This window comes from Bufo gargarizans, chromosome 10, assembly GCF_014858855.1.
Source record: "Bufo gargarizans isolate SCDJY-AF-19 chromosome 10, ASM1485885v1, whole genome shotgun sequence".
Lineage (NCBI taxonomy): Eukaryota > Metazoa > Chordata > Amphibia > Anura > Bufonidae > Bufo > Bufo gargarizans.
In genome coordinates, this window is record NC_058089.1 from 56462945 (window position 1) to 56483953 (window position 21009).

General features: G+C 40.9%; 1 protein-coding gene across 1 annotated transcript in view; it reads right to left on the reverse strand.

The window, feature by feature from the left end:
• The window catches only part of ANO3 (anoctamin 3), a 377782-nt gene that overhangs the window by 25666 nt on the left and 331107 nt on the right, over positions 1–21009 (reverse strand). The window contains exons 5-7 of the mRNA XM_044269272.1: positions 12030–12188; positions 7498–7598; positions 3299–3343 (exon numbers count right to left, since the gene is read on the reverse strand). Of these exons, the coding sequence (XP_044125207.1) occupies positions 3299–3343; positions 7498–7598; positions 12030–12188 (305 nt within the window). The remainder of the gene's footprint in view (positions 1–3298; positions 3344–7497; positions 7599–12029; positions 12189–21009) is intronic.

Here is a 21009-nt window from a genome sequence, read left to right on the forward strand (position 1 = left end):
AGACACATCTCTGCTATCTGTACTGTATCTGTGAGTCCATAACAATGGACAGACTTCTATCCACTGCAATTAAAGGGGTTTTCCAGGCTTTACATAGTAATGACCTATCTATTATAGGTTATCAATATGAGATCGACAGGTCCGCCGATCTGCTGTATGAAGAGGCCGTGGGCTTCTGTGAGCGTTTAAGCCTCTTCCTAGGCCATGGGACGTATTAGTCATTGGTCATATGGCTTAGGCATAGCCCAGTCCCATTTAAAGTAATGGGGCTGAGCTGAAATACCAAACATAGATGCTATCCAATGGACGTTGCTGTGCTTGGTAAGCTGAGTTGGCTGCAGGACTCACGGAAGCACTGCCGCCTTCTCAAACAGCTGATCGGCAGGGGTACATGGAGTCGATCTAATATTGACAAACTATCCTGCGAATAGGTCATCAATGTGTAAGTCTTGGAGAACCCTTTTTAATTTATAAACGTTCTCATTAAATGCAGCAACCAGAGATCTTGAAAACCATAAAGAACCAACAAAAAAATGTATGGAGAATGATAGAACTTTTCATTTTACAAAAGATCATTTACATTTTCTGTAATGAGTATTGCACTGGAGACTGCGCCACCTGTAAATCGGATATGTATTCTTCAAGGGGAGAAAATGATTGCTGGAATTAGGTTATATTTCCCTTTTACATGCTATATCTACAAATTGAACTGCGCAGGTTATTATTAATGGGGTTTTCCGAGTGTTTACTACTGAAGAGCTGTTCTCAGGATAGGTCTTCAGTGTCTGATCAGTGGTGGTCCGACACCTGGGACCCCCACCATTCAGCTGTTTTGAGAGGCCTCTTTCTAGGCCAGTGACGTCACATTCATCGGTCACATGGTCTAGGCACAGCTCAATTCCATACAGGTGAATTGGACTAAGCTGCAATACCAAGCACTGCCACTATACAATGTCCAGCACTGTTAGCTGTGAGAAGGTGACAGACTCTTCAAACAGCTGATTGGCAGGGGTCGGGAATCGGACAAACGCCGATCAGAAACTGATGGCCTATCCTGAGGATAGGCCATTAGTATTATACACTCAGACAACCCCTTAAATTCAAATTACATTCATAACGTTTTATCGGTTCCCAAATGTTGTTGGTACACCCTGAAAAGAAATCTCATACAAATTAGGAGAATAGTTTGGTAAGTGGGTTATGAAATTAAGAAGGCTTCAATGTATGGTATCCATGATCCAGATATTTAGGTTAATGCAAATTACAAGCCGGATTTCGCATTCTAGGATTTGCTAAGGTAAGCAGGCACAAGCAGAACTGGGTAAATGCTACAAGCAGTTGTGAATTCATACATATGCCCTATGTTTCCCTAAGAGATCAACCACACGGAAATGACTTTTATCATAGTGTAAAATACATTGTCTGCATTCAGTAGTTTAAATGTTTGCAATGCATCACATACAGTATATAGGAACAGAAGGGAAGAAAGCTTGGGATCTATGAAGAATCCGCGAAGCTCTGCTGTACCAACGAATGAGCATAGGATGGTTAAAGATCTGTAATAATAACTTCAACCCCCAAAAAAGGTTAATTACGTTCACCCTTTTCAACATAATTTATCTCTAGAGGTCAGGGCTCTGTTTTTGTGCTGTACAATTCCAAATCCTATTCTCCCCTTCACATGGCTGGTAAGAGGGTCAAAACAAAGTGCACCCCGTCTGACAAAGAAGAGCTGTATCCTTAAAGGGGTTGTATCATCTTGGACAATGGGGGGCATAATGCTCGGATATGCTACCCCATGTCTGATAGGTGTGGGCCCCACCTCTGGGATCGGCACCTATCTTCAGATATGCTCCCGATGTCTGATAGGTACCTGTCACAGGCCAGATGGTAAAAGCCAGGAACAGTGAACCACCAGCATACACCAAGGCTGGAGGAACCCTGAGCTTCAGGCATCCAGCAGAGGCTAAATAGCCCAAGCAGCCACACTCACACACACATAAACCCAGTGTGCACAAAACACTAGGAAGGGAGTTAACCCTTCCAACACCAGACAGAGGAAGGAAACCACTTAAAGGGGAAGTGCACACACAAGCATGCCAAACCACACGTTACCACCGGCAACAGCATGCGTGGCAATCATGTCACGGCAATCACCCAGAAGGCCGAGACACCTCCACCGCATGCGCTCACAGCAACACGTTGCCGCGGGCAACCGCAAGTGTGGCAACAGTGTCACAGCGCAAACCAAAGGCCGTGACAGTACCACAGCGGTCCAATTCCTCCACCTACTCCAATTCATCTGATATGAATGGGGCTTAAAGTGGTTGGCCCCTCTCACACATTGGCGGCGTATCGTTAGGATATGCCACCAATGTCCCTCTGGAACTCGCACCTACCTCTAGAATGGGATCCCCAAAGCAAAGGAGAGTGCACCACGCATTCGAAGCATTGACTCCAATCACTTCTGCTCTGGCTATTTCCAGAACTTCCATAGAAATGAACAGCCCCCTCTCCATTAACCACTATGGGAGTGCCGGAAATAGCTGAGCCAGAACTTGGCTACTTTTGGCACTCCCATACTAGTGAATGGAGGTTGTGCCCTTCTTCATTTTGTGGTCACTGTTCTAGAGATATCCTAGGGATATGCCGTCAACGTGTGAGATGGGTCAACCTTTTTAAAGGATTTTCCGGGTTCAAAATATTCATGGCCTGCCTTCATTATAGGCCACCAATATCAAACTGTTGGAGGTCCAGCCAGAAGGACCCTCACTAAGGAATTCAATGAGATGAATGTTGCATTATTTCTCACCACTGCCACTAAGTAGATTGCAGGAAGACAGCTCCATGTAAGCAATGAAGAGACTACAATGCTCACATGGGTCGCATCACCCCTTCCAACAGCTGATCAGACTGGACCTCCACCGATATGATATTGATGGCCTGTCCTGATGATAGGCCATCTATTCTGTTCCTGGCAAAACACCTTTGAATGTGTCTCAGAGATAATATTTATTTTTATTCATTCATAGGTACAGCAGATATTTCAGTTCTGAAATCTCACAAATGTTTTTCTAAGAATTTGGAAATGAAGAAGATTAAACGTCTGCAGAAGACTAGAACAGGTAAATGACTATCATTACAACGTCCATCATAAAGTCTCATTGCTTGTGCACCGTGTGGTGATATACAGTAAGCTGTATCAAAATCCAGCATAAATTCACAACTGCTGCAAGGGATTTGATTGATTGTGCAGGATGGGTATTTGGCGAAATAAAAAACAGCATCACCCACCAACCTGCCCATGGTTTTGCTCCTCCAGTCAGTGTAATAACATTTTTTCCTGTAAGAATAGTTAGAGTCAGCATAAGAATCAATATGATCAGAACAAATTATTAGGGTTTCCCTATTAAGTCCTGCACCTACTGCAGAGCACAGGCAAGCGAATGGGACGAGCAGTTGTAAAAACACTGCTCAGATTCTGCAAAGGAGATGATGCGCAGGAAGCACTGCTGGCATGAGTGCTGTTACCTCTATAAAGAGTTGAACGCCCGCCGATCTGATATTGATGACCTTCCCTGAGGATAAGTCATCAATAATGTAGCACTGCACAACCCCTTTAAGAACACTGTACTATAGTAACCCTAGGCATCTACCGTACATCTTATTATACAAATGAATGCTTATGTTTTCCAATAAATCTGATACAATGTTCATGAAAATCTTGCATTGGGGGCCCAAAAGCTACAGTTTCCATCATGTGCCTGTTTGCTTTATAGCTCTGGACAGTTTATTACATGTGCCATACCTGTTATGACCAGAGGGGGGCGAGTGTGCATCACATTTTCCACTGCCTAAATGAAGGTAACGGATATGTACATGTGACTTTCCAACGCAGCTCATGTTGTGACAGCGATCTCAGATGAGTGAATGGATGGAAGCACTTTACAGGTAATGCCGCCCGTGTATTAAATCTTCCAATAACAGACATGTAAAAGGTACTTATGCAATGCTGTCATAAAATGTAACTTTTGCAATGTTGGTAGTGCACTGGTTTTACTTCTACAGTAAAGTAGCCTATTCTAAGGGCCATCAATGGAGAGAAAGCACTGTTCCAACAGTAGTGGGAAACACAACACTTACGATCATTGGTCCAAGCTCCCGAGTTGTATTTTAGTATAGTGTTCAATAAAATGTTAAGTGAAAATATATTTTGGAGCATGTCATTTTAGATTTTCATTAAATTCCCTAATTGTGAGCAACCACCTGGTATGAAGCTTTTATTTATAGGGGTTGTGCAAAAATGGGGAGCGGAGGTTGGCTACTCCCCTCTTCCCCCCCACACACAGACTTTACTGGACCTGTAAATGGAAGCCTATTTATCTGCTTCCTGGCACTGGCTTCTTCTCCTTCTGTGTTATGCCTTATTCATACAGCTTGTTAAGAGCCTGGTTTTGACCAAAAACCAGTCTCTTAACAAAGAACAGGTGCAGATCTTTGCCTTATACCTTATCTCTAAATAAACACCAATCGTAAAAAACTCACGGAGTGAGTATGCGCACTGGGCCTGTATACCAAGTACCAACACCAAAAAAGAAAACAAGCACAGCACGACTAGCAATATATATAAACTTTATTATGGTTCCCCAAGGGGAAAATCCAATAAAATGAAACATAGAAACATAGAATGTGTCGGCAGATAAGAACCATTTGGCCCATCTAGTCTGCCCAATATACTGAATACTATGGATAGCCCCTGGCCCTATCTTATATGAAGGATAGCCTTATGCCTATCCCATGCATGCTTAAACTCCTCCACTGTATTTGCAGCTACCACTTCTGCAGGAAGGCTATTCCATGCATCCACTACTCTCTCAGTAAAGTAATACTTCCTGATATTACTTTTAAACCTTTGCCCCTCTAATTTAAAACTATGTCCTCTTGTAGCAGTTTTTCTTCTTTTAAATATTCTCTCCTCTTTTACCTTGTTGATTCCCTTTATGTATTTAGCAGTTTCTATCATATCCCCTCTGTCTCGTCTTTCTTCCAAGCTATACATGTTAAGGTCCTTTAATCTTTCCTGGTAAGTTTTATCCTGCAATCCATGTACCAGTTTAGTAGCTCTTCTCTGAACTCTCTCCAAAGTATCAATATCCTTCTGGAGATATGGTCTCCAGTACTGAGCACAACACTCCAGAGGAGGTCTCACTAGTGCTCTGTAGAGCGGCATGAGCACCTCCCTATTTCTACTGGTAATGCCTCTCCCTATACACCCAAGCATTCTGCTAGCATTTCCTGCTGCTCTATGACATGGTCTGCCTACCTTTACGTCTTCTGAAATAATGATCCCTAAATCCCTTTCCTCAGATACTGAGGTTAGGACTGTATCACTGATTTTATATTCTGCTCTTGGGTTTTTACGCCCCAGGTGCATTATCTTGCACTTATCAACATTAAATTTTAGTTGCCAGATTTTTGACCATTCCTCTAGTTTTCCTAAGTCCTTTTCATTTGGTGTATCCCTCCAGGAACATCAAACCTGTTACAAGTGGGATAGGGTCTAGATAATAAATAAATAAACACCCCAGTAGGGGACATATATATGACCTCACCAACCATGGACAAAATATTGGAGCCAAATTCAGTACATACCTATTAAAGTGCAAAGTGCATAAAATACAATGTACATGGACAATAAATTGCAAAAAATTAAATAATTAATGCCATAAATACCAGAATAGTGATCCAATGAGCCCCAACGCACGTTTAGTGTAAGCTTATCCCCCCTGAGGAAGCTTACGCGAAACGTGCGTTGGGGCTCATTGTATCACTATTCTGATATTTATGGCATTAATTATTTAATTTATTGCAATTTATTGTCCATGTACATTGTATTTTATGCACTTTGCACTTTAATAGGTATGTACTGAATTTGGCTCCAATATTTTGTCCATGGTTGGTGAGGTCATTTATATGTCCCCTACTGGGGTATTATTTATTATCTAGACCCTATCCCACATATATATATTTATATATTTTCCATGCTATACCTTGTATATCTGTGATCCCTCCACCCTGTGTGTTACCCGCCATTGTTCTGTATTGTTTGTCATTGCATTTCATTGGATTTTCCCCTTGGGGAACCATAATAAAGTTTATATATATTGCTAGTCGTGCTGTGCTTGTTTTCTTTTTTGGTGTTTATACCTTATCTCTGTGGAGGCTCCAATCCTGGTTTTGGCTCATAATCACTGATGGAAATAAATGACCAACACACTGACGTGTGAATAAGTGTCACGGACGCTCCCGCGACAGGTGGCAGGAGATTGGTGAGACTCGCAACACAGTGGTTTGATCTGACAGGTTTTCCTTGTGGATCAATAGGTGTCTGTGTTGTTTCTGGTAATGGCCACACCCCTTGCCTTAGGTGTTGATAATGTGGTCATTTAACCTTCCTTATTTATTGTTGCTTCTCCCACAATGCTGTGCAGTCTATAGCTTCAATTTTAGTTGTGGATTGCTGGTGTGTGGATCTTAGCGGAGTTCCTGGTGCTTCCTATAACCCCTTTGAAGTTAAGTCTTTCCTTTCCCTTTTGTATTTTGCTTGGGTTCTGTGTGTTCAATTTCCTTATTGTTTGTATTCAGCCTGAAGGAGACTCCTGTTCGTCCTTCCTTTTGGAGGAACAGGTAGTCTCATCCCTGCCATTAGTACCAGGGTTCTATAGGGCTAGATGAGACTCTAGGTATTCTAGCATATGAACACACCTACTGGTAGTTAGTCAGGATTTGGGTTTGGGTTTTACTAGGAGGCTGTCCATCTTCCTTCCCTAGTTCTCAGGCCTGATTCCCTGTTCACCCCTTCCCTCCTATGCTCGGTGTGGTGTTTCCCTCCCACACCGAAGCGTAACAATAAGGAATTATGGAATTGCTTTTGAACTTGTGGGAGAAAACCTCAGCTTCCTGCATTGGGGGTGTAAATCTAAGGGGTGCATAGTCTTGAGACACACCCAGCTTTGGCACCTAAGGGTCCTAAAGTTCCTTCTGCTGGACATAGACCAGTAGTATAAATTCAGTGTGATACTTGGAAGGGCATGTTACATATTTTGCAGTGAGGCCCCAAAGTTTCAAACTTCTCCTCAGCTTCTAAGAATTCTTATTTCCTGCCATTTACCTTCCTTGAGATGCTGACAGCAGATCAACTGTGGCAAATCTGCACGCTTATTGATGGAGTTGTGTAAGACTACAAATTCTGGTAATAACAAATATTATTCCATAATATGAAAATAAACTTGTCTCCAAGTTAGAACATCACTGATAGACCATCGTTCAGTCAGAGAAGGCATTGTGAAAAGTCAGTAATCGCCTAAAGACCAAAATATTATGAAGAACACAATACCAACACATCTTTCCAGCAGTAATGAGCAAATAATTGTTCAGACAGGCAAATTATTCATAAATTCAACAATTAAAGAAAGTTCGGACCCAAAACAAAGATACCTAAAAGGCATTCTGATGTTCATCCGCTCGGCATATTTGCACAAGGTGTCCCATGGACAGTGGACTTTTACAAATATAATGTCGTTGTTGGTTATAGAATTCTAGAATAAGGAGAAATATGAACAAGTTATCAATAATAAACATTGTAATAAATCTATAAAAATTGAAAAATAAACAAAAATTACAGCAATTAGTTCCGACAGATGTGTGAAGGATCATGTCCTGATCAATTCTCTAAAAATTCACCTTTGTTTAGCTGATGAGTGAATCATTAATTACAGATCTGCATTTGAACGTTATCGGAGGTCCTGAACGTAACTGAGGTCCTTCCTCCCAGCAGTGGTTAGGATTTATAACCGCCACTGTTCCCAGAAACCCAGTAGTGAATTTTTTAAGTAAATTCTGTGTTATGTTTTTCTTGTATTTTACTCTTTAATTTTTCAAATTACTCTTATTTTTGCTCCTGTTGTAATTGTGATTGCTGCTGTTATGCCAAAATTTCCCCACTGAGGGACAATAAAGGGATTTTCTTCTTCTTCTTCTTCTTCTTCTTCTTCTTCTTCTTCTTCTTCTTCTTCTTCTTCTTCTTCTTCTTCTTCTCACAATTAAGTCCATGGGGCCACCATTATTTTATAGGTGTCAAAGATAGTTCCATAATACAAAACCTCATGAATTAGAGACAAGACAAATTTTAGATTTTCAATCATTAGAAATATTCAAGACTTTGGATTAGCCAGTCTTGATTTGCCAGTTCACCAGTTCTCCTAAATTTGGCAAAAGCAAATTTCAAACCTGCCAACCTATTTGCTGGTTCATTGATATTCAGTTTGTGAAATGAGCATATTAATTCACCTCATTTGTTCAATTCATGGTATTGGCCAGTATATAGAATACAGTGAGAGGATTCTATTTGCCTCTGGTTCCCCAGCATTCGCAAAAGTGGATCTCAAATCCAACAAAATTGGTTTGTTCAATTCATCCTAATGATGAAATGCCACCAAATTTGTGAATCAGTGCAACTGATGACATGAAAGTGCAGGCACCACCTTAGAGGTATATTCCATAAATTATCAGGTGATTTCTTAAAGAGTATTAAAAAAGTTCTAAGCTTTCTTCTTGTGAGAAGTTATTTTTCAATTTTCATTTAGCTGTTTCTGTAAGAGAAGTGGCCCACAAGGTCTGCTGCTAAAACTTCTGAAAATTTAGCTTTTTCACTCCTACAGGAGTGAGTCTTCAGTTCCAGAACTTCAGTAAAGGCTTACGCATCTGTGTCAACCTTCACTGAAGTTCTGGAACTTGAGACTCATGAACCAAGGACCACAGCATGAATAAATTTTAATGGAGAGCTTGAGTGCATGAAATTGGCTAATGACAGTAAAGAAGTGTAACCCTTAAGGGGTACCACATCTAACAACAAGGACACTGCAACTCTAGATAACAAGAGTGAAGAATCAGTCACAATTATCACCAAAAATTAATTGAAAAGATTTAGAGGGGCAAATGTGTGATTTTTCATGGCCTTAATGGCAGAAGTGTGACTTGAAAATTCTGGACCCCAGTGCAAAATCTTTAACAGGGCGAATCAGCTACCATGTTCTATTTACAATATTGGTGTATATTTGGCAGATGGGTCTTTGGGCGCTATAAGGCTCTTGGGACAAGTAGCGACTACTACCTCTGCCCCCCTATGGCTACTCCCCTGTTTTATGGGGAAGTTTATGAGGACTTGTGACCCAAGAAAAGCAATCTAGGGGCACACTGACCATTCATTATTTTGGGAGAAATCTTGTAGGCTGGACAGGTCACGAGGCTAGCTGCATCTACTGGCATCCAAAAGGGGTCAATCCACAGGGAGAAGATACTGCTGTTCTTAAGCAGCTCTCCCTGTACTCACAGAGCTGGCTGTTGGTCCCAGTGGTGTAGCTATAGTGGGTGAAAAGGTAGCAGTCGCTACTGGGCCCAGGAGCCTGAGAGGGCCCAAAGACCCTTGTGCTACATAAGAAGACACTGGTATTATAGAAAGTGCTTGCTGGTCTAGTTACACCTGTAGCTGGAGAGAAGGGGTTAGGTCAAGAATTTGGCATGGGGGGGGGGGGCGGGGGTTTCCATTTACATTTTTGCCTCAGGCAGCATGAAGGCTATGTGCTCCCCTGTCCTTGGCCACAAAGCACTGAAGGAAGGGGGGCTCAAACTGAACTCTTGCACCAGGGCCCATGAACCTTTAGCTACGCCCCTGGTGATGGGGATATCATATTTAATTTTGATATTGGTGCTTCTTAACAGTTTGAATGCCACTAGGAATGCTATTTCTCTGACTATACTCTATAGTATTGTCAAAATGTAAGATTCGGGATGAAGATAGACATTAACATGTATTATCTAATGGTCCAACACAATTTGGAATATGTTTACTGGAATTTTAAGTGTACAGTATATTAGATGAGCCAAATTACAAGCTGCTGTTTGCCAACACTTGTGTTATGAAAAGGTTACGAAGAGGTTTGTTATGGCTCTCTGCATGGTACATGTACCGGTTGTCCTACATTATTTTTTATGAGGTTACTTCTAATAAGGAGAAGTTCAAACCATGGAGCATATTATCAACAGTCTTAGCAAGAGCTGTCACAGCTCCAGCTTTCAAAACCAAATCTGCCACTTACTGAATGCAAAGAATGAGTGTCAATGTGACATTTCAGTCAGGCAATTGAAAAAATAATATCATTGGGTTCATTAAGATCATATATGAACAGCAGGGGCCTGACTCCTGGCAACCCTCAAATCAACAGTTTGAAAGGGGTCGCAATGCTTTAGCACTGTACTTGTATAGTGGCTGTGCTTGGTATTGCACAGTCACTTGAGTGGGACTGAGCTACGCAAAGACCATGCCATCAGTGGATATCAAAGGCCAATATTAACGTTTTGGAGATGGCCCAGCCAGAGTCCAGACTTGAATCCAATTGAGAATCTGTGGAGGGAGCTAAAGATCATGATGGCAAGAAGACCCTCCAACCTGAAAGATTTGGAGCTCATTGCTAAAGATGAATGGGCAAAAATACCTGTGGAGACCTGCAAAAAGCTGGTCTGCAATTATAGGAAGCGTTTGATTGCTGTAATAGCCAATAAAGGCTTTTCTATTGATTATTGAGAAGGGCATGAATAATTTTGGACTGGACACTTTTTGCTCAAATGTAAATAAAAGCTGAGAAATGTTTTTTTCCCCACAATAATACCTCTTGTACATCATCTTATTATCTTTTGGGAGACACCTAGGTCATTTCCCATCAAAAAATTACTTGCTGGTTGAATAAAAGTAACTTTAAGTAAAAATTTGCCAGGGGTATGAATATTTATGGGCAGCACTGTATGTCTTTTTTTTTTTTTAAACCCAACGACTGCATTCCCCTCAGTATTCATTATGCCCCCTCCACAGTGCCCTCAGTATATATAATTACCCCCATAGTGTCACCAGAATATATCATTTTCTCAATTTTAAATAATGCATTTCTATAGTGCTCCCATTTTAAATAATGCCCCCCAGCAGAGCCCTTTGTAGATCTAATGACCCCCAAGACCCATCAGTATCTAAAGTGGTCCCCTTTGTGCCCCCATATATATAATTCCCTTGACTTCCCCCCATTCCCGCTAGTGCCGGCATTTAATTTAAAAAAAGTGCTCACCTCACCACAGGCACTCACAGGGACACTCGCTTTATACTGGAGGCAGCAGGACCTGATGCTCCCAGCATGATAATTTTACATGCTGCTTCTAGTGCGGAGCGAGTGCGCCCAAGTGCCCATAGTATTTTATTTTTTATACTCAAAGGTCCTTCATATACCCGTTTTTAATGGCCATTAGAGTTCACTTTTGTCTAAACGGATGTAAAAAATTGGCCCATTGATTTAAAAGGGTGCATCTGACTGTCAAAATGGGTAAAAATAGGACATGTGCTATTTTTTGATGGCCGCTATTCATTGGCCATTAAAAAAATGGCTATGTGAGTAGCCCCATAGACTGCATGGGTTCTTAAAACAGTCATAACATGGTTTTTAACGTGTCGTGTGAATGCACCCTTGAGAAATAACCAGGATCAAGTGACCCCTAAGAGAGGAAACTCTAAGTCTACAATGATACCTCTGAACCTACAATATATCCATATGAACGCTAGAGACTGTAGGTCCTGATAGAAGCACCAGCAACTGTGACAAACATCTATTAAAAGGATAAAAACAAAACAAAAATAAATTGTTCTGCAGTCATGTGAGATGAAGCAAAGTGCTCTAGACACATAAACCATCCGTCACCACGGCTGGAGGATTCTCAAGTCAGCCAAAATTGATTTAATGTTAAAGGCTAAGAGCAGACACACACAGCCTCCCCATTAATATTTTAATTCAGTGCATGCTATTCCAAATAACTTGTGGTATAAATAGTGGTATAGAATGGCAAGAGTGGATGTTTAGCTGCAGAAACCCATTACAAAAAGGTGCACAGCTCAATTTATTCCACCTCATATATTAGTTTAAGACACTTACTTCCCTTTCCAGCATTAAGCCCTCGGCTCTAAGGTTCTTCTCGAAGGTGCTGCGCTTTTCGATCTGTGGGCTGGATTTCTTATAGACCAAAATGTAATCGATGCGTTTTATTCCATCTTTAAAATATAGTCCGAGGGACATCACCGAAGCCATTTCACTCTGAGGGGGTTACAAAAAAAGGAAGTGGTTAATAGGATTTAACACTGGGATATATTGTGAACAGCAATAGTCGAAGACCTTAGATGACCATCAGTGGACATATCTTGGTATGTTACTTGTTCACAGGGCATTTCTCTCTAAAAGCATGTTATCAGTGGTAGCTGAAAGTCATTGGGTTGTCCTTGTATGTCAATTTGTCATAACTTCCATACAAACAGTAGTTACAGGGGAGATGGTGGACAACTAACATGTCTTGTATTAGACTGGTTTCAGACATGACATTTTCTACAGTGAAGTTTGCAACAGAGTTTTGTAACTCAAATTAACATATATTGTGCTGTAATGTACCACAGTTTTTCACTGTGAATTCTTCACCAAAAAGTCCAAGACAAATCCTCCACAGGTGAATGTGATTTTCAAGTTCTCAAAAGGAATCTTACATGGGATAAGAAAATATTTGGACATTTTGCTTTCCACATGTTGCAAACCTGAAACCTTGTAAAACCCATCCTACCATCATTAGATATGTCTGCAATGCAAAGAAAGATGACTGACCACCTTTTGTAGTAGCTATGATGATGATGCATCTACAGGAGTGGATGAGTACATTCATGAGGATGATGTGATCGGCAGCCGTACCATTTACTAGACCAATATTTTCCAACCTGTAACTCTCCAGCTATGACAAAACCACAACCGCTAGCGCACCCTGGCCAAGCTGCACTAAACAATGCTGAAATCTTTCAAAAACACCATGTACAGCCTCTTGCTGCCTGTCTCAAGACTACTGTATGTGCTCCTAAGATAAACTAGCTGCCAGCTGGAGTTCCCAGGACAGACTGCAACTCGGATGAATGGGATATTAGGTAGTGCTCGATTCCTCACTATTCTGCACTCGGCCGCATTTAATATCAGGAACTGCACGGGCAGGTAACCATAAGGGAGGAGAATTACTTTTGTCACCGAAATGCGTCAGTTTGGAGTGTCCCAGGCATTGGACATCAAAGCTACATGAGTGGCACCACTCAGCTCAGCCGGATTGTTCATGTTTCATCTCTTTTTCTGGATTTATACAGTTTATCATTCTCCACCATGATGGACCTGTGAATTGGGATACCAGTAAGCTGCTGCATGGCAGAGTTCAGGTTAGTGGTGAATCGAGCACTACCTAATATTCCTTCATATAGATTAAAGCCTTCCCAGAAACTTCAGCTGGCCACTTGTTCATCTTAGTTGCACATATGGAGTTCTTGACACAGACATATATTTTCCCAGAAAACAGCATTGACTAGACTACAATGCTCCTCATGCATACTAGATGGTCTCCTTAATGAGAAAGAACAGCTAACCAGGGCAATTTTCTCTTGAGACACTATTTATTTTTTAACCCCTTCAGGACCCTGCCATATTTCACCTTAAGGACCAGGCCATTTTTAGCAAATCTGACAGTGTCACTTTATGTGGTGATAACTTTAAAAGGCTTTTACTTATCCAGGCTATTCTGAGATAGTTTTCTCGTCACATATTGTACTTTATGACAGTCGTAAAATTGAGTAAAAAAAATCAATTTTTATTTATAATAAAATACCAAATTTACCCAAAAATTTTGTATCATTTTATGAATGCCATTTTATTTTTGGGGGGCGTTAGAAGGCTTAGAAGTTTAGAAGCAAATCTGTAAATATTTCAGAAAATTTCCAAAAACCACTTTTAAGGACCAGTTCAGGTCTGAAGTCACTTTGTGAGGCTTACATAATAGAACCCACCCCAAAATGACCCAATTTTACAAACTACTCCCCTCAAGGTATTCAAAACTGATTTTACAAACTTTGTTAACCCTTTAGGTGTTCCACAAGAATTAATGGAAAATGGAGATGAAATTTCAGAATTAAACTTTTTGGGCAAATTTTCCATTTTAATAAAAAAAAAAACACTAACAAAGCAAGGATTAACAGCTAAACAAAACTCAATATTTATTGCCCTGCTTCTGTAGTTTACAGAAAAAAAACATCTGGTTGTAAACTGCTGTATGGGCACAGGGCATTGCACAGAAGGAAAGGAATTTCATATGGTTATTGGAAAGCAGATTTCATTGGGATAATTTTAAGCTGCCATGTCACATTTGAAGACACCCCTGATGCACCCCTAGTGTAGAAACTCCAAAAAAGTGACCCCATTTTAGAAACTACACCCCTCAAGGTATATAAAACAGATTTTACAAACTTTGTTAACCCTTTAGGTGTTCCACAAGTATTAAAGGAAAATGGATATGAAATTCCAGAATTTCACTTTTTGGGCAGACTTTCCATGTTAATCCATTTTTTCCAGTTACAAATCAAGGGTTAACAGCCAAACAAAACTCAATATTTATGGCCCTGAGTCTGTCGTTTACAGAAACACCACATATGTGGTCGTAAAGGAATGCCATATCGTTTTTAGCAAGGAGATTTCACTGGGATAATTTTAAGCTGCCATGTCACATTTGCATCCATAGAGTAAAAAACTCCAAAAAAGTGACCCCAATTTGGAAACAACGGGATAAAGTAGCAGTTTTGTTGGTACTATTTTAGGGTACTTATGATTTTTTTATTGCTCTATATTACACTTTTTGTGAGGTAAGGTAACAAACAAATCGCTGTTTTGGCACTGTTTTTATTTTTTTGTTATTTACAACGTTCATCTGAAAGGTTAGATCATGTGGTATTTTTATAGAGCAGGTTGTTACAATACCAAATATGACTACTTTTTTTGGTTGTTTGTTTCAGTTTTACATAATAAAGCATTTTTGAAAAAAAAAGATTTTTTTAGTGTCTCCACATTCTGAAAGCCGTAGTTTTTTTTATTTTTTGGGCGACTGTGTTGTGTAGGGGATAATTTTTTTTCGGTATGAGATGATGGTTTGATTGGTACTATTTTAGGGTGCATATGACTTTTTGATCGCATGCTATTACACCCTTTGTGATGTAAGGTGACAAAAAATGGCTTTTTTGACACCGTTTTTATTTATTTATTAACGGTGTTCACCTGAGGGATTAGGTCATGTGATATTTTTATAGAGCAGATTCTTACGGACGTGGCGATACCTAATATGTCAACTTTTTTTATTTATGTCACTTTTAGACAATGATATTGTTTTTAAACAAAAAAACATATTTTAGTGTCTCCATAGTCTGAAAGACATAGTTTTTTTCAGTTTTTGGGCGATTGTTTTAGGTAGGGTACAATTTTTGCAGGATCAGATTATGGTTTGATTGGCACTATTTTGGGGGGAATATGACTTTTTTATTGCCCCATGGCGCATCAAATCAGCAACCAAAAACCAGAAAACGAATTGGTTTGATGAAACCATCAGGGATTTAAAAAAGAAAGGGCGCAGACTAGAAAGACAGTAATGTAAATCAGGGTCCGAGGAGCTAAAATCTAGCCTAGTCCTTCACCTCAAACAATATCAAGAAGCATAACCAAGAAAAAAATCAGACTTCAACTCTCACAAAATATCTATGGCCAAGAACAGAGCTGCTCAACTCTTTCACACAGTCGAAACACCCTGCAATCCTTCATGCCTAAAACCCCCAGCCACATTCTTCAGGGAAAGATGTGAATAATTCTCTGCCTTCTTCATGAACAAAGAGTCTACCATCCAGGCCAGCATTATACCAGCAACATCAATTGACCCTTGGTCCTCGCATGTACCTATTGCCGTATGACCATGACAAGTCTTTGATACTCTGAGCGAAGAAGATTTTGGTGTTCTCATCCAAAGTATCCGCCCTAATACCTGTGACCTGGATCCTGGCCCAACTGGTCCCTTAATGCAGTGCCCAGAACTGATCAGACCAGCACTACACAAAATAACCCAATGCTCCTTGCAAAGGGGACTATTCCCAGAGGAACTAAAGAAAGCAATCAGAAAACCCCTCTTGAAGAAACCATCACTGGATCCTGATTCTTTGGCCAACTACAGACCTGTGGCAAACTTACCATACCTATTAAAAGTTATAGAGAAGGAAGTCGCCATAGTACCAATCAAACCATCATAACAGCTAGAAGCCAGGCTTACAGATAACAACATATTTGATACCTTTTAGTCAGGATTCAGGAAGAGGCACAGCACTGAAACAGCACTAGTCTGAGTAATAAATGATCTACTTACAGCAAGAGATAAAGGTGAGTGCTCAATTCTGATTCTTCTTGACTTAACTGCAGCTTTCGATACCGTGGATTATGAAATATTAATCCAGCGATTGAAGAATTACTGTGGCCTAGGGGTGCTGTTCTCAGCTGGCTTCAATCCTTCCTATCTGGCAGGTCACAGCAAGTGTGCCTGGGCACCCTCTACTCTAATCCTGTGCCACTTACTTATGGAGTCCCACAGGGGTCGGTGTTATAGCCGTTACTCTTTGCAGTCTACATGCTCCCAGTGGACAAAATTGTCCAGAACTATGGCCTAGTTTACCATTGTTACGCAGACGACACACAAGTGTATCTGTTCTTCAAGCCTGGCACTCAAGACCCATCAGCATCCATCAATGCCTGTCTAGTGGAATTACAAAACTGGATGAACACCAGCTGGCTGAGGCTGAACTTGGACAAAGCAGAGGTGTTGGTAGTAGGCAGTCCTCACATGGCTGATAAAGTCCAAAAGTCCTCACACTTCAAACTAGCAATTGGGGGAGATACCGTGCAATATAACGACTCTGTGCGAAACCTGGGGGTGATCCTGGATGGAAAGCTAACACTCAGACAGCAGGCATCAGCAGTCGTCAAATCCTCTTTCTTCCATCTGAGAAATATAGCGAGAATTAAACACCTTATCCCAGTAGAAGACCTGCCTACACTAATTCATGCATTTGTATCCTCTCGCCTGGACTACTCCAATGCCCTATTCATCGGATCCCCGGATAAAGTTCTGCGCTCATTACAACTAGTACAGAATGCAGCAGCCAGACTCCTAGCCAATGTCCCACGTGGCTCACACATCTCCCCAGTACTGAAAACTCTTCACTGGTTGCCAGTAAAATGGAGAATCCATTTTAAGATCTGCCTGATGACATTCAAGGCACTAAACCACAGGGGACCCAATTACATAGCAGATCTATTGGAACTTTATGCCCCTACACGGCCCCTCCGCTCTGCCAATAAGATGAATTTGGTTATTCCCAGGATACAATTAAAATCATTTGATGCACGGGCATTTTCCTATGCAGCCCCTACTCTGTGTAACTCACTCCCACAATCAGTGCGAGAGGCCCCTTCTGTGGACAGCTGTAAGATAAGGCTAAAAACCCACCTCTTTTCTCGAGCCTTTGAGACTGCAGGGAGAAAAGCGCTAAAAAAATATAATTTTTATTATTATTATTATCGCTTGCTATTACACTTTTTGTGATGTAAGGTGACAAGAAATGTCTTTTTTGACAACGTTTACATTTTTTTTCTTTTTTACGGTGTTTGCCTGAGGGGTTAGACAAAAAAACAAAAAAATGGGGTAAGCAGCACTCTAGGTCCCAATTTGGGGACAAACGCTGATAAAAAATAGGGTGAGATGGTGCCCGCGGATGGGGATTCCGGCTGGGGGTCCCGTCAAGTAACAAAACATAGAGAAATCCACAGCACTCTTCAATTCAGGTAAAAAAAACTGTTACTGTATTAGTAAAAGCAGCATACAGATAGCTATGGCTATCTGTATGCTGATGTTACTAATAAAGTAACCGTTTTTTTCACCTGAATTGAAGAGTGCTGTGGATTTCTCTATGTTTTGTTACCTGAGGGGTTAGGTCATGTGATATTTTTATAGAGCAGGTTATTACGGACGCGGCAATACCTAATATGTCTACTTTGTTTTTATTTATTTAAGTTTTACACAATAATATCATTTTTGAAACAAAAAAAAAATGTTTTAGTGTCTCTATAGTCTAAGAGCCATAGTTTTTTTGGGGGGGCGATTGTCTTATATAGGGGCTCTTTTTTTGCAGGATGAGGTGCCAGTTAGATTGGTACTATTTTGGGGGGCATATGCCTTTTTGATCGCTTGGTGTTGCACTTTTAGTGATGTAAGGGGACAAAAAAATGTTTTTTTTTAGCAAAATTTTTATTAAATTTTTTTACGGTGTTTATCTGAGGGGTTAGGTCATGTGATATTTTTATAGAGCCGGATACAGATGCAGCGATACATAATATGTTTACTTTTCTATTTTTCCCAATTTTTTTCCTATTTTTTAACTTTATTTTGGGAAAAGGACGCTTTGTTTTGAAACTTTAAATTATTTAGTAAAACTTTATTTTGTAACTTTTTTTTTTGTTCCACTCTGATCCCCTTTACAATGCTTTACAATACTTCTGTATTGTAAAGCAATGGCTGTAAGTGTAATGCCAGTGGGCTGGATCTCACAGGCTGTCATGGAAGGCAGCCATGATGCCTAAGTAAGGCATCGGGCTGCCTTCCATGCCATCTGGTCCCTGGCACAGAAGTGTGGGGACCCGATTGCAGCTCCGATTCCTGCATGGACAGCGCACGTGCCGCGGTCAACGCGGACCACGGCACATCAAGGGTTAATGCGCCGACATCTGTGTTTTCACTGATGTCAACGCATGCAGTAGGGTTCCGGCTATAAGTGACTGCCGGACCCCTGCCGCTGATCGGGTGGGCGCAGCTGATGGGGGGCATATGGCTGACATGGGGGGCTGATGGTTGACATGCACCTTGTGTTTTGTTATGTGCGTGAATCAGTCAGCGCCGACTAGTACTCCCAAGCCCTGCCCCCTAAGCTCCGCCCCCTTCCCTGGGAAAATTGTTTTGCATGAAACTGGTTCTTGGTACAAAAAAGGTTGGGGACCACTCCTCTACGGTTTAAAGGAGAACTGAATTGCATATCTGTGCAATTTACACATATATGATGAATAAACCCCACTAAAAAAAAACTACAAGTAAAGCAAACGCATGTGTGATACGGACCTAACATCCAGCAAGACGTACCAAATTTATCGTACAGTGATAAATTGGGAACATCTTCAGACCACCTGATCTGGGTTTACACTGTCTAAATATTAGCACTAATAAGGGTCCATTCACACGTCCGCAATTTTGTTCCGCATTTTGCGGAACGGAATTGTGGACCCATTCATTTCTATGGGGCAGCCCGATGTGCTGCCAGGATACGGAATTGCGGACTCGCACTTCCGGGTCTGCAATTCCGTTCCCAAAAAAAATAGAACATGTCCTATTCTTGTCCGCAATTGCGGACAAGAATAGGCATATTCTATTAGTGCCGGCAATGTGTTGTCCGCAAAATGCGGAACGCACATTGCCGTTGTCTGCGTTTTGCGGATCCGCAAAACACACACGGACATTTGAATGGACCCTTAATGTGCCCTCTTTGTAAAGAACTTACATGCCACGTTTCAATTATCAGGGACAACATCTGCATGGAGTTTCTAGTCGACAGGACTATTTTTTCCGTCGTGTATAACTGAACCTAAATCGACCCATTATGTGTCCCCATAGACATGTAAAAGGATGGAGCAAAACGGAATGCCTCCTAAAGGCTTCTTTTTTGCATTCCGTCCTAGAATTCTGTTATATTCTTTTATAATTCTAAGAGAACCTATAACGTAATTGCGTAATGCAAATGGGAACCCACCTTAAATTGTGTGGCTGGGGTGACTTCCTGGAAAGTGGCTGCCATATAGGTCGTTCAACCCCAATACACAATGCATACTTGAGTCAATTTCGTAGAAAGCCAATTTGCCTATTCCTGAATCATGAAATTTCATAATGTCAATGCGAACTAGCCCTAACCCCGCCCTAAATCGCTGTGTGTCGCATGACAAATTTTAGTAGAATTTTTAATATGTATGTGAAGAAAGATGTGTGTAGTAATCCAGACTGGGGCTACTACAAATTGTATATTGTTGTGAATTATGTATTTTATTGTTTGTTTCTGGACATAGTTCCCAGCAAGGGAATGGTTGACAAAGGTTGACAGAAACAGGGTTAACCACTCTGTTCCTCCCCTCTTGTGAGGAGTGAGCTGGACCTGGTCCCTGCCAAAGGGAGTTTCTGTGTAGACACAGAGAGGAGATGAAGCAACCTGCAAAGCTCCTGCTCCTCTTACCTAATATCCAAAGAGAAATGCTCAAAGTGTTCTCAAATAAATCCTTGAGATTCCAGACAGCAGGGTGACCTACTGCATCTACAGACTCTGCTGTAAGGTGAGGGACTACAGCCAAGCCACCCATCACCAAACAACCACTAGGCCAGTATCACCTAAGTGCTTAATTGCCACCAACTAAACTGCTTCCAAATTCTTTACTGGTGCCAAGTTTTGCACTTGAAATCTGTTGATGTTTGAATGTATTTGAAGTTCTATGTTGCACTTAGTAAAAAAAGACTTTGTTACATTTAACTCTGACTTCCTTCTTCGGTTCTATCATTCCACTGCACCAATCCCCAGGGAGCAATGGCCTGAAGGAGTACACCGTGACACAATACTTCATCAGGTCCACTACCACTCCTGTCCTTTACATCGGCTTCTCAGGTGTTCGTTGCACATGAAGACCTGGTTTAATAGCAACACCAGGACACCAAATTTAACTTTCAGTGACCGCTACAAATCAATTCCCTATGATGCAGACTTTTAAAGTTTTTGTTTCATTATGCTTTATAGGTGATGAGTATGGAATATCTCCCAGTTTGTTCCTTCTAATTCATTCCAAGAGCTTGACTTTCATGGCTTGTGTTATATTGTTTCAATGACTTGTTTTACAGTTTATTGGTCTTGTTACTCATTTAAATAAACCATTGCCGAAAGTGTATTCTCTTCCA